A 15,436-nucleotide genomic window follows, 5' to 3' on the forward strand; every position below is an offset into this window, starting at 1 on the left:
AGTATGAGGTTAAGATAAGATGTGTTGTTTTAAGAATGCCATTGGAGAAAACTGGATTGGATATTAATAAGGATATAAAATAAAAATAAAGAGCTTTACTCATTTACAAAGACTTTCACACATATTACAAAGATAAAATTTTCTTTTTAATGATGAGGCTTTCAGGAAAAGTAAGTGATGGAGCCAGGAGTCTAACCTGAACCATTTCTCTCCTCCCCTGGCAGTATCCAGGCAACCACAGTGATATAAATAGTGTCAGACAGCTTTACACTTAGGGGTCACTAAATTTATTTAGTCATAACAATTTATTTTCACCAAAGGGCCGTAAAGTTTAGTCATTTTCTTAATGGAAAAAGCACTTGCTTAGAATAAGGGAGCAGAGTTTAAGCACTACTAGCCTCTGAATAGCTAGTTACATAAACATTTTAAGCTTCTGTTTCTTAATCACACAAATGGAGAGATGATAATCTCATCCCTTACACCCCCCTTATCAGGCTTGTACTGGTAACATGGTTAAAAACATGGTTAAAAGCAATCTACAGATTCAATCCAATCCCTATCAAATTACCAATGGCATTTTTTATAGAACTAGAACAAAAAATCTTAAAATTTGTATGGAGACACAAAAGACCCCGAATAGCCAAAGCAGTCTTGAGGGAAAAAAACGGAGCTGGAGGAATCAAACTCCCTGACTTCAGACTATACTACAAATCTACAGTAATCAAGACAATATGGTACTGGCACAAAAACAGAAACATAGATCAATGGAACAGGATAGAAAGCCCAGAGATAAACCCATGCACCTATGGTCAACTAATCTATGACAAAGGAGGCAAGGATATACAATGGAGAAAAAGCAGTCTCTTCAATAAGTGGTGCTGGGAAAACTGGACAGCTGCACGTAAAAGAATGAAATTAGAACACTCCCTAACACCATACACAAAAATAAACTCAAAATGGACTTGAGACCTAAGTGTAAGCCCGGACACTCTAAAACTCTTAGAGGAAAACAAAGGAAGAACACTCTTTGACATAAATCACAGCAAGATCTTTTTTGATCCACCTCCTAGAGAAACGGAAATAAAAACAAAAATAAACAAATGGGACCTAATGAAACTTAAAAGCTTTTGCACAGCAAAGAAAACCATAAACAAGACAAAAAGACAACCCTCAGAATGGGAGAAAATATTTGCAAATGAATCAACGGACAAAGGAATAATCTCCAAAATATATAAACAGCTCATGCAGCTCAATATTAAAGAAACAAACAACCCAATCCAAAAATGGGCAGAAGACCTAAATAGACATTTCTCCAAAGAAGACATAGATGGCCAAGAAGCACATGAAAAGCTGCTCAACATCACTAATTATTAGAGAAATGCAAATCCAAACTACAATGAGGTACCACCTCACACCAGTCAGAATGGGCATCATCAGAAAATCTACAAACAACAAATGCTGGAGAGGGTGTGGAGAAAAGGGAACCCTCTTGCACTGTTGGTGGGAATGTAAATTGATACAGCCACTATGGAGAACAGTATGGCGGTTCCTTAAAAAACTAAAAATAAAATTACCATATGATGCAGCAATCCCACTACTGGGCATATACCCAGAGAAAACCATAATTCAAAAAGACACATGCACCCCAATGTTCACTGCAGCACTATTTACAATAGCCAGGTCATGGAAGCAACCTAAATGCCCATCAACAGACGAATGGATAAAGAAGTTGTGGCACATATATACAATGGAATATTACTCAGCCATAAAAAGGAACGAAATTGAGTCATTTGTTGAGACGTGGATGGATCTAGAGACTGTCATATAGAGTGAAGTAAGTCAGAAGAGAAAAACAAATATCGTATATTAACGCATGTATGTGGAACCTAGAAAAATGGTACAGATGAACCAGTTTACAGGGCAGAAGTTGAGACACAGATGTAGAGAACAAACGTATGGACACCAAGGGGGAAAAGCCGTGGGGGGTGGGGATGGTGGTGTGATGAATTGGGAGATTGAGATTGACATGTATACACTGATGTGTATAAAACTTATGACTAATAAGAACCTGCTGTATAAAAAAATTAAATTAAATTAAAAAAAGAATGCTAGGGAAATAAAGTTATTGCTAGTATCATTACAATATCCACTATGTGCCTTCTAAGTGCTCATCTTGAGATAACGTTTTATGTCTTCTAGGCTTCTAATGTGTTAAATTAAGTGGTATGCCTTTAAAAGTTATTCACTATTTGGGGACAGTAAGTAGTTTTTCAAACCAGGAATAAGAAAACACGTAGTTTTTATCCACTTAAATAACCATAAAAACTGCCCAGGAGAAACATCCTGCTGCACTGGCAAGTCTCAAATAGCCACATCTTTTCTCCAATTGGTTTTAGATCCCCTGAAGTATCTCCCTCTCCAATGAAATACTCGTTCAACATTGTTAGAACATATTATTGTCATTAAACATTTAGGGAGTGATTTAATTAATTGTGCAACTCCCATGCCAATACAGGTTTGTCTAGAAGCACTCATTAATGCTAGTACATGAAATTTGTCTTGGTTCCCTGAGAAATGGTGGGAGAACTCATACTTTGCTCCCTAGAAAAGAAGCAATGTCTCTGTTCATTCTTTGACTTTAAATAGTTCCAGTGGGAAAACCCTGGGCTTGATTTCACTGATATGATGCACTGTGATGACTGGTAACATATTGTAACTGTGAGAGAGTCTGAAATACCATCAACACAATCTGCCTTGCCTCAGGATGACGACTCCTTGAATGGCTCATATAAGTAACCAAAATCTATAATGGAAATCCAAAAACCATTTGCCAGACAGTAAGCAGAGAAATCCCTTTAATCTGTACTGGGTATATGCTAGAACAAAATATCAAAATTTTAAATAAAAATGGGATCAGTATTACTGACTTTTCCTTCTGTCTCAGGCTCCCATATGGCTTGGCAAGGCAGTTACTGATGCTGCCCTTACAGAATTTTGATATTTTGTTCATCATGAATTTTTGCCTTGATTTTGATTTTTTTTTAATATTGCATTGAAATATTAATTTTGATCATCGAGTCTTTTGGACCCTATAAATCATGCACCTGAAGGAAGTGCCTCACTTGATCTACCCTAGACCCAGCCCTGGTTAGAAGGGAATATCTCACTTTCATTGTACCTTTTTCTAACAGAACCTCTAGACACCTCAACCATCTTGCCCACACCCATAAGCAGCTCAATGATACAGAGTCCAGTGGAGGGAGATGGAGTTGGCCAACTTCCTAACTGTCAAGCAGAAGGCCACGTACGATCATCTTACCTCTCGGTGCCAAATTGGATTTGTGGTGTTACTGATGATAGTAGACCTCCTCTCCTGCCCATGGTGGGCACAAGTGGGGAAACTGCTCTTCTTCCCTGGCTGAATCGACATCTTAAGATAAGGGTCAGGATTGAAGAACATCCCTTTCTTTAGCCCAACTGCCCGAAGATCTTTAAAGAAAGAAAGAGAGGAGGAAGGAGGGAGGGAAAGAGAGAGGGAGAGGAGAGGGACAGAAGGAGAAAAGATTCACATATCTTGATTAGAACAAGCAGCTCAACGACAATTTGTTCTTAAATGATCACACAGGAAGCTCTAAACAGAAACTATTTGGTAAAACAACAAAGTTATTCACACTATGATTGCTTAGGTAAGTGAGGACAAGTGGGTTATGACTCGTTCCAGCAGAAAGTCTCCTAACAGGCTGCAAGATGAAGCCAAACTTTTACTACCACCTTATACAACTAAAATGACTTTTCCTGGGAAACGTTTTGAGCCTAACACGTACATCTTCACCCCCTTTTTCTATGTGGCTTGGCAGCTAGCATTTCACACAATGTCTTGAGAGAAACCCTTAGTAAATAGTGTGTTAAAAAAGAAAACCAATATGTTCCTTCATGACAGAAAAGTGAATCTTCTATGTACACATATGAGATGCACTGACTTAAATTTAATTGGGGATGAAACCTAAGAGCACACATTCAGTTGTGCCATATTTAAAACGTCATACATATTCTACAAATGAAATGAATGTTAGGGGAAATAAAAGGAGGCCAGAAATATTTCTAAACTTTGAATGCCATCTGCTATATTAAATAATTGTAAGGTTATCTTTTCAATAGGCTGTTAAGTAAATTAAATATTTGATGAATGTTCCATAACTCATCTTAGAGTCACCACTTGTTATTTCATACTATGCGAGCTGCTAAAAGTTCTGGCTAAAGTCTGGTTAGTGAAGGGACTAAAACTTTTAAAAATGGTCAAGCTGAGGGATACAAAAATGTCAGGAAATAAAGCTGGCTTCACTGGATCTTCAATTCCTCTGAGAATATCAGTTTGAATAAGGTTGCCCTGAGAGTTAAATGATGTCGAAAGCTTCCGGGAGAACAGACAGCCTCTAGGTAACTTTATGCAGTTATGATCAGTGTAGGGAAGTCCTGACCACTGGTTTTCAGAAAAAAATTCTGTGGATGGCCTCTGAATCCTCCAAGACCTTTGGATTACCCAAATGAGCTGGGGAAGAGACCCTATAGAGTAACCCCACATTTTAGGAGGTCACCACGGTCATCCTACTCAAGCCCATTCCTGAAACACAAAGTCTTTCTTAGAAGGACAGAATTGGCCTGGGGTTGCCCATAGAACCATACTCCCTGGAGGAGGTTCACCAATGACCAACAAGAACTTGTGGCCTAGATAACATGTGATGAAAACAGACCAGGACTGTCTAACGACTCATAACTGGCGGTAGCGGGAGACAGTCTAATATGTCAGAAAAGATTTAAAAATTCAAGCAAGAGGACCTTATGTTAAGAACACTGCATCAAATATAGTAAGATCTTTGATCTAAAGCCAGTGGCAGAAGGGAAAGATGAGCAAAGAACTAGACAAGCACTTCAGAGAAGCTGCTGTAATCTCATTAGCTTCACGGTCCCCACCCCTGGCACCTCCTAAACTACGGAGTCATTATTAATACAGTATTTGCATTTTACTGTCAATTTAATAATGCTACATGTTTTCACTTGGCTTTATTCAGCATTAAATGGCTTTGAGAGAAAATGCAATTTACATATTTATTTTCTTACCTTTCTTGATTGTGCTCGCCTCAGACTCAGACAAGAGAATGACATTCTTTAGATATTAAATCTACTTCTCAAGAAGGGATTTCTTTGCAGTAAACAAGGAGTAACATGTACAGAAATGGCTGCCATGACATCTGACAGAGCTAAATTATTCATGCAAAACATTCCTTTGAAGAAAAAGCATCCACCAGAAGATTAAGCCAGAGCGAAGAAAGATGTCACCATTAACCCTTTTCCACAAGGGACATCGTACAAATAAATACAATAAACTACCAATTATTTGTACTCTGATCATTCAGTTCACTTTATCCATCTCTTGCCTCTCTTTTATCTTTTATATATTTTATTGCTCATAAATATCCACATCACCTAATAGACTAAAGAAGGACTCAAAGTCACAAAGGTATGACAGGTTAAATATCCTTCTTACTTGGAGAAAAGGTTTAAGACAGTCATCAAAAAACAGTTTTTTTGGGCTTCCCTGGTGGCGCAGTGGTTGAGAGTCTGCCTGCCGATGCAGGGGACACGGGTAAGTGCCCCGGTCCGGGAAGATCCCACATGCCGCGGAGCGGCTGGGAAGATCCCACATGCCGCGGAGCGGCTGGGAAGATCCCACATGCCGCGGAGCGGCTGGGAAGATCCCACATGCCGCGGAGCGGCTGGGAAGATCCCACATGCCGCGGAGCGGCTGGGAAGATCCCACATGCCGCGGAGCGGCTGGGCCCGTGAGCCACGGCTGCCGAGCCTGCACGTCCGGAGCCTGTGCTCTGCAACGGGAGAGGCCACAACAGTGAGAGGCCCGCGTACCGCAAAAACAAAAACAGTTTTTTGTTTTAGCTGTAGAGTTCAATTATTTGTGTCCCTACTTATTCATAGATAATCAAGAGCAGAACATTTGCAGACAGACATTCTACAGTGCTTAAATGCTCTCCATAAATATTATCATCCACTGTCAATATGCAACAACCAGATGAATTTTTTAGAATTACCGTTATAAAATTGCTTTCATCTTCTATAATTTTTAGCCATTTCTATACATCATCTGCAAATAGCTGATTACATGGTAAGAAACAGAGCAGATTTTAGGTAGCAAGTCTCCATGTGTATTGAGGTGGATGTTAGAAAAAGTTGTATATAGAAAAAAAAGGATTTGGCTGTGCCCCAAAGCTTATTTCCTACTTTTTAGGAAAATGTCCTGGGATTTTCAACTTCTACGTGGTCATTCTCCCACGGTGGGTTAATTAACATCCCCTCTGGAGTCAAAATCAATATGTGTGTGTCATATTTAGAGTGATACTGATCATTTGAAAGCTTAGGGCAATGCTTCTAAACTAAGAAAACCGTGGTATGGTCAAACTAAGTTTTCTGAGCCATGGAGGCTGGCTAATTGTTCCATATCTATAAACGAAGAAATCTATAAACAATTTCTCTTCCTGCAACCACCCCAGAACTGTGAAGGTCTAAAGCACAGGTAGCCAACTGAAGTGCTTTCAAAAGAGAGACAGATAAGGCGGGTGGGGAGTAGTATCACAGGCAGTGGTAGTAAGTGCTTTTCTAAAAATCTGGATATTTTCAAAACCCTGAGGGTTCCAACCAAAATATATTTATTGGCCAAATTTGTACCAGTTTACAGCCTCTGAGATTTGTCAGAGAACCAAGGCAAAATGGTTTTCATAGTAAGTGACCTGTATGGCGGGGGAAGGGGAGGAGAAGGAACATGCTAGAACAGACACAGATAGGCCGTGGGCCAGCAATGAACTAACGTGCACACTTCCATTATACGTGATATTCATGCATCATGGACTTGTGTTTTCAAGATCAGCCTTCTAACCCTTACTCTTGAAAATTTCTATTTTCATTTTCTATTTTCATTCATAACATTTTTTTGCAGCCAAGAAAAAGTGAATCTAATTTAAATTTTAGAAGCACTACAATAATGGAAAAATGAAAACAAAACATCTTACAGTGATAGACATCTGTTAGACTTGATTTTACATGTGTTGTAGTACGGTCGTCTGTTTTAAAAGTCCATTTCAAATACCGATTTTCTTAGAGTATTCTTGACTTTATGACTGCCGATTAATTTTTTTAAATCGGTGGCTTTGAAACTTTTTTTGACAGTGATCTATGTGTGAAATACATTTATCTTGAAACCCATTATACACATACATAGGTGTGTATATTTTTGTGTGTGAAATTTTCAGTTTGTATAAACTGGTGTTCTATGAAAAACATTTCCCTTTGGTGGTTAAACTCTGGCTCTTTTCTATTCTTTTTTTAATTGCTAGTTTCAATTAAATTAATCTTATAAATCACCAATGAGTTCCAACTCACAACCCGAAAAGCAGTGCTTCAGTTGTACGATAAATATACAAAAGAATCAGAATATTTTACTAACCAGAAAATAAACAACAAAAAAGTTGTCTTATCTACTTTTCAATTCTTTATATGTACTCCTTCACAGAAACAGGAGTATCCCTTGGCTTTTTTTCGCTAGTCTCCAAATTTTTCCTTTCTCTAGATGAGGCCAGCACAAATTGTTTTCAGTTATCTAAGCTCTACAGTGGGTTTAGCACATGTTACATTACAGTTTTCTTTAAGTAAGTATACATAGTTATGGTCTTTTCATCACAAGACAACTTGCTAGAAGCTTTCTGAGTTTATATTAATAATCTAATTTTTCATGGTAAGAGATATACTTGAATTTCCAGAAGTATTACCAAAAAAACACAAACAAACTTGCTCACATATCATATATGAGAGTGCAGAAAGAAGTGACTATTCGTGCCTTTGAAATTACACACTTTCCAACTGGACGTCAGGTTTAAAGACATCCTTACCAGACAACGTAAAGCTAACGAGTTTTCGAGAGTGCTGACTTCCTGAAGCACCTCCTTCCATGCCTTCTGCCCCCATCTGCAGAGAAAAAACACATATGTGAAGTTCCACAGGAATATGGTACCTCTCAACTTTTTTAGGGAAGCACACATATTTGCAAATATGATTTTTGTATCAATGTATTGTATATGCCTTTTCATATGCTACAAATCTTGGAAGTGAGACATAAATGCAGAGTCTCAGAGACTAGAGGAAGGGTCATACCTAAATTTAATCTTTACCCCAAATGTAACCAATATGAGCTTCCAAGTTCCCTGGGATATGAATCAACTTACTTTATGTCCTTTTATTTCTTTGGTAAGAAGATTGGGGCTTCCCTGGTGGCACAGTGGTTAAGAATCCTCCTGCCAATGCAGGGTACATGGGTTTGAGCCCTGGTCCGGGAAGATCCCACATGCTGCGAAGCAACTAAGCCCATGCACCACAACTTAAGCCTGCGAGCCACGACTACTTAAGCCCGCGTGCCTAGAGTCCATGCTCCGCAACAAGAGAATCCACCATAATGAGAAGCCCGCGCACCGCAACGAAGAGTAGCCCCTGCTCGCTGCAAATAGAGACTGCCCGCCCACAGCAATGAAGACCCAACGCGGCCAAAAATAAAATAAATAAATATTTTTAAAAAAGAATATAGTTGACATGTAGTAAGCATATTTATATTGCTATTATGGTATTAAAACATTCCCTTAAGTTAAAAATCAAACATCAAATTCCTTCAGATTTATTAGGAAAACCTAGAATAAACTAAACAGTGATTTACATCAGACTCATCCATATAAATGTAGAATTACCCTCCTTGCTAAATATTTCTGAGTGACCATGTGGATATCCCACCACCCTTGTAGACTCCTGTTTTATTGTGCTACTGCTACACGGCACATACTATTACAATTAGCAATAACAAGAATTTGCAATCCTATTGTACTGATTATTGTATTGTAAAGCTTTTTCTAAAAGCTTCTGAGTAAATTATATCTTACTTGAAAGGAGTCATTTACAGACCATAGCAGATTAAGTCTCTCAATTTATGTACAATTAGTGCTTAATTTATGGTACATTAGGAAAAAAGGGTTTCGTGGTCCTCTAAAAAAGAAGTCCAGAACATTGTTAAGAGACAGATTTGAAGGCAGAATGTATTTTGAATAGTCAAGAAATAGAAACCACATTTTAATTCCAAAGTTTAGATTACACCCTTCCATCTTATCTTTGTGGCTCTCCCCACCTCCCTTAAAAATTATACACCAAGAGATAAAACTGTCACTAGTCCAAGCCAAGTTGAGGAACTTCAAAATAAATTCCATTCAAATTTTGAAATATAAATGTCCATTTCCAGGCTTCCCTGGTGGTGCAGTGGTTAAGAATCCACCTGCCAATGCAGGGGACACGGGTTGGGTTCGAGCCCTGGTCCAGGAAGATCCCACATGCCACGGATCAACTAAGCTCATGCACCACAACTGCTGAGCCTGCAATCTAGAGCCCGTCAGCCACAATTACTGAGCCTGTGTGCCACAACTTCTGAAGCCTGTGCGCCTAGGGCCTGTGCTCCACAACAAGAGAAGCCACCGCAATGAGAAGCCCACGCACCACAACAAAGAGAAGCCTCTGCTCGCCGCAACTAGAGAGAGCCCGTATGCAGCAACAAAGACCCAACACAGCCAAAATTAAATAAATAAAATAAACATTAAAAAAATTTTCCATTTCCTTCTCTACTTCTTGTACCTTAGTCAAAACTATTTTGTGTGACACTTAACTGCTTCCTGATTGTTTCACATATCATTTGCAATATGCCTAGGGTACCATCCAGGCATCTCTACTTCGTTCCATCCAGATGCACATTGTCCTGCAAGAAGTAACTGAGAAACTCTACAGGGAAGGGAAGAGCAGCCATCCTAATCGTATGGTCTCCTTTCTCACATATCCTTTTGCAATGAATCAAGAATAAAAAAAGTTATGTCTTCTCTGTCATGCATACTTTGACGTCATTGCCATTCATCAGTGTACACAGTGATATGTGCCACTTGGAACAGGAAATCCTTCGCTTCAGGGACAGATAAAGGCGACCATCACTCACTACCATGTATTGTTTCAACACGGGTTGACAGTATTACTTCTGAGCTTTCCTGGCTTAAATCTATGAAGGGAGTTTATTTAAAAACCTCTCTCTAAACACTGAGTACAGATATGTTTATTATCACTGATGTTCCTATTTCTGGTGATCAGGTTGGTCTTTCCTGGCTTTATTGTCATGAATGATAAAGCTGAATTCTCTGAATATTAGTTCACATGAGCATTTTACCACGTTGTTGTAAAGGACACTGTTTATCTGTGAATTCTGTGAGAATTGTTTCATATTAGCCTTTTGCCAGACAGTGAATTACATTTTTAAAAGGAGAATTCGAGGGCATTTTCTTTAGTTTCTATAATTTCTTACATTTTAAGTAGGCTTTGAATGATGACAGACTATGAATCTTTGCAAAGTCTCCCTGTTCTCACTTGGCATGAAGAGACATCATATTTTCGGAGGGGGCACATCTCCCTGGGCAGTGTGGTCCATTTGAGGGGAGCCCACGGTTTGTGAGATGCCTGGCACAGGAAGGGCAGCTGTTGCTGAGTGTCTGTCCCAGATGCAGTCTGTACTACCTCTCTATTGGCCACTTTATAGTCCAGGGGTGTGTGTGTATGGTGAAAGCAGGATAAGGCAGACACAGCGATGCTATCTGGCCAGTTGGGTGCTGTCTCTGCTCTATTTAACCTAGGGATGATGAGCCAGAGGGGTACAGCACAATATAATAAACCATATGTACTTGGTGAGAGCCAACCAACCCAGTGTCATCAAGCATTAAAATGTGGTTGCTGCTGCCCAACTATTCTTTGTATCATGGAATGATCCTACTAAATGAGCTTTGTGAATATTGATGTTGTCAGTCAGTACAATATCTACACACAGGTCATATTCCTAGGTGAACATCATGCTGTCATAGAAACACAGTGCTCAGCCCACAGTGAAATGCCCACTGGCACAGCCTCTCAATAGCAGATATAGACCCAACTGTCTCAAGCTTGGTCAGAAATCTATTGACCACCAATTCCATTAGTCAGCCTTTGAACCAATATATTCTATTATGATTGCCAGTGCTGTATCTATGAAGCTTTTAAGGTGCTCTAAAACCTGTCTGAAGAAAATTAATTATCTCCAACTATCCATAGGCTTTGACAGAATACTCTCAATGCAAAATCAATGGAAAAAGATTGATGCTCACCAGGCTGTAAGCTCCCGGCCATCAGTGATATCTGATCATGGAAACTGCTCAAATCCAAGAAAATCTGACTCCAGAAAGTCATGTTTGGAAGCTATTATCTAATTTCACACATAGTTAATTTTCAAACGTTTTATTATCAATAGCCCCACTTTTCTAGTTTTATAATTTTTCTTTTTAGAATATTAATTAGTGTGTTCTAGTGCTTACTGTGACATGGCAGACTTTGTAATCAACAACTGTTATTCTCCTTGTGAACCTTCAAAGTCTTATATAGTAAATGTGGGTTTTTAAAAATATTCTACTTTGTTCACTATAATAGGAACTCAAATATAATTCAAATGTGAACAGAGTACTTAGATACTGAAAATTTTGCACATATCGTTCCCTTTACCTAAAATGCTCTTCCCTCCCCCTCTTCACCTAAGTAACTTCTACTCATCCTTCAGATTGTCCTGAAAACATGCCTTCTTCAGGGAAGCTTTCCAAGACCTTCCTGATCAGGATGAATCCTGCTAGTATATGCTCTCATAGCCCCATTTCACTGCCCCTCACAGTAATTATCACTCAAATAAATACAATTCAGTTTAATTGATGTCTCTCTCCCCCACCAGCCCAGTGAGAGCAAGGGCTGTGTTTTTGCTTATCATTTCATTCCTAGTGGTGGGTATAATGTCTGGCACTTACTAGGCACCCAATGAATATTGGAAAGGAAAAGATTGCTTGATATCGTATTGTTGGGCCAGACAATTTCAAAATGCCATCTGCAGAGATTACATTCTGAATTTCAGGGAGTCAACCTGTTCACTTGCTTATTTCCAAAAATGCATGCATCTATAAATGTGTACACACACACACACAATATTATGAAGATTCTATTTTACGAGAGTCAATAATTTTCTTCTATACTTTCATGACCTGATTGTTATAAATGACCTATAAACACTGCAATGATTTATAAATCTTGGACTCCATGAATCATCCGAGTTCAACCACCCATGTACAATGGAGTGCATCCTGTGAAGCTGTTAGATTCTAAAGTTAGTTGGTGAAGTGAAAAATCATGAAATTGTGAAAAGTAATTCTTAAGAAAGTACCATGTTGGAAATGGACATACGTTCCTTCAAAAGTCCAGCACAATCAGTTTCCTCCGAAGCTAAGTTAGATATCTCTTTCTTTAATTGAGGACCTGGTGAAAAGGTTGGCTTCTTTTGAGTGGCCACGTGATACCAAACGTATGTGTGGTACCTTTAAGCACTATAGTTCAATTCAGCATCAGGAGGGATCCCACACTCTCTCCTGCAGGAACGGCGCCTTCGTAATCCCCATCTCACACTCTCTTTGGGGTAAAAGTCTGTTAAACTGACTGGTAGGGAGAATCACCCACTACTTAAATTTTTTTTTTCTCTCTGAGTTCATGTAAATTAAATTCACAGAAGATGCAAAACGCCACCATTTCCTACCAACTGGCCACCCTGACAAAGTTTAAAAAAAAAACCTTCCATGATGGACGGGCACTCACCAATTTCCTTCAGGAATAGGTTCCCCGGAGAGTTGACTATATACAGAATTATTATAAATCAAGCCATATTTTCCCACTGGTTTACATTATGGATTTAGTGAAGCCATCCTGTAAGTTATTTCCTTTCCCAAAACGGCGCCCACACTGCTATGTGTTTCCTTTGCCTTGTTTCCCATAACCCTGCCAGAGCTGCACAGGCAAAAATAGAAACCAAGGCCTCTGGGACTGAGGCTCAAGGAAGCAGCCTGAGGGGCACTCACCATCACAGCGGGGTTCTTCACCGTGATGCAGGGGGTCGTGGCTCGCAGGGCTCCACTAATGCCGTGGTAGTATTTGAAACAGATTTTTATCTCCGCTGTAAATTGATTGGAGAAAAACAGTCATTTAAACACTGAAACAAATCCCTTAGGCATCACCTGAGGAAATCCACCTCTCCACCTCTCCGAAAATCCCACTCAGGACTCTTTGAGCGATCCCTTCTTTTCCAGTCAGAGGCAACAGATTATACCAACTCCTGTTTGATTTTATAGGCTTCTCTGAAAATGTCTAAGAACACCCCAAATATATTAGAAAAACAGTGCACAAAAACAACACGCCGAAATATTAGTGTAGAGATAAGAATAAGACTAGCTACCATTCAGTGAGGAGCTGCTGATGGACCACAGGGCTGCGTCTCTGCCCCCATTGTTACTGACCCCTCATATTTAACTCTGGAGGCAGAAATTCTTGTCCCCATAGAACAGCTGAAGCATTGAGGTTTGCCAAAGGTCAAACAAGTAAGAAACGACAGAGTCAGGACTCAAACCCCATCCAATGGGGCTTTGCCCCATTCCAAAGCCTTCACTCCTATCCTCTACAATATAGACAGAATGCAGCTGTCAATGGAAATAAAAAAAGAGCAGACAGAGTATAAAAGATTGCTGTAGGAGACTCTGTGGTGAGAGGGTCTGGGGACCTGACTTAAATGTAGCCACTAGAAGGGATCATATTCTGGAACCACCAATAAATATATATCTACATCTCCACAGGTGTGGACAGATGTATGTATATATATTGGATATAACTATAGGTGCGTGTGTATGTATATATATTTATATACTATATAATTTGAACTTGACAAAAAGCAATACAAATGTCAATTACTGTTTTTGGAAAGTAACTACAATTACCATGAAGCCAACAAGTGTCAAGGATAAAACCCAGAGTCACTGAAATTTCTCTGTATACAGAGCATCTGAGTCACTGAAGTTTCCCTGTGAGATGTCTTTTTCCCAAGGTGTCATTTAATATAGGCAATGACACTGATGGGCAGGCTGCAGAGGAGAGTCCTAGCCTATAGGAGTGAAGTTACCCTCTCAACTGAGTCACCTGGATTATTAAAGTGGGACCACTCGATGTGATTCCCCAAGGAAATTAATCTTGCACTGACTTTCCCGACAGCACCAAGTGGTCTCCTACAGAGTATTTGGTTTGCTTATTTTAAGAAAAAGATACAATGATTAAAGAAAAATCCTACTTTAGGAATTTATATAAGAATATTTAGGAATATTACATATAAAAATATAATATTTCCCATCAATGAAAAAATACTAAATCTCATTAAAAAAAGGTCTATCGTGGGTAAAATATCGAGTCTTTCCATTACGTACGTTAATCACGAAGCAGTGATTCACAACGAAGGTGGTATCATGAAGTGAAAGATTTTTACCATGCCCAGCGCTATGCTAGACAGTGCAAGGGAATCAGAGAGAGGTTTCTGGTCTAGCAGGTGTTAAGATGACAAAATCCAGAAGAGAAGCACTGAAGAGGCAGAGTGCCAGGTGGAAATGTGGAGATCGTGGAAAATATTCCACGTGAGGGCACAGTGGAGTCAGAAAGGTCTCATGGAACAAACAGAACTCAGACCTTCAGCTGAGAAAAATGGGGTTGGAGAGAGTTAGGAGTGAGTGGTGGCAAAAACAGGGAAGCAGGAATGAGCATGCTGGCTTGAGGACCAGCAGGACGACCCTGGCAGCAATTCTAGCTTTACTATGAATTCCCTGGAACCCTACATAAGTGAGTTGAGTGAGCACGAATACAGGTTTTTGGTGATTATGGAAATGTAATAACTATAGATCTGAGTAAACCACTGTCCCACTTGCTTTCCTTCAAGACCAATAGCATGTATTCTGCAAGAACGAAGCTAAGTAACACGTACAAGGCCTGTCAAAGCAGAACAAGCTCGGTGACAGGCGGGAGGACTGAATTCTGCAGGCATGAGCTCATTAGTATCACGTTCTACATGCCGGGAACCAGCAGTGTGTGAATCTGCCTGCAGCAGTGCCTCACAGACCCAGCCAATGGTCAGTCAGTGAGCAGCTTATTTTTCAATAAAGAGAAGTGCATTTTTACAAGACATCTTCCCTCTCAAGTTAGGATGCGACCTCCTCTTTTCTAATGTTTTAACAGTCAGCGAGGTAAAAGACTAGGAAACAAACAGACCCCAATAAGCATCTGCTTATTTTTATCTGTAGATGTTGCTAGCCAGACCAGCGTTGCTAGCTGACCCGTTCTGACTGTTACTTTACTTCTTGCTAAAGCAAAAATCTCCAACCCCCGTGATAAATGAGAATCCCTGAAACTATAAGATAAACTCATTCTCATTGTG

General features: G+C 39.5%; 1 protein-coding gene across 1 annotated transcript in view; it reads right to left on the reverse strand.

Annotated features, from left to right (window-relative positions):
- The window catches only part of LOC309963485 (E3 ubiquitin-protein ligase HECW2-like), a 278,709-nt gene that overhangs the window by 754 nt on the left and 262,519 nt on the right, over nt 1–15,436 (reverse strand). The window contains exons 4-6 of the mRNA XM_082841912.1: nt 13,050–13,144; nt 7,956–8,031; nt 3,320–3,489 (exon numbers count right to left, since the gene is read on the reverse strand). Coding sequence (XP_082698038.1) covers nt 3,320–3,489; nt 7,956–8,031; nt 13,050–13,144 — 341 coding nt within the window. The remainder of the gene's footprint in view (nt 1–3,319; nt 3,490–7,955; nt 8,032–13,049; nt 13,145–15,436) is intronic.

Source organism: Leucopleurus acutus (genome assembly GCF_964270905.1).
Source record: "Leucopleurus acutus genome assembly, chromosome: 6".
NCBI lineage: Eukaryota > Metazoa > Chordata > Mammalia > Artiodactyla > Delphinidae > Leucopleurus > Leucopleurus acutus.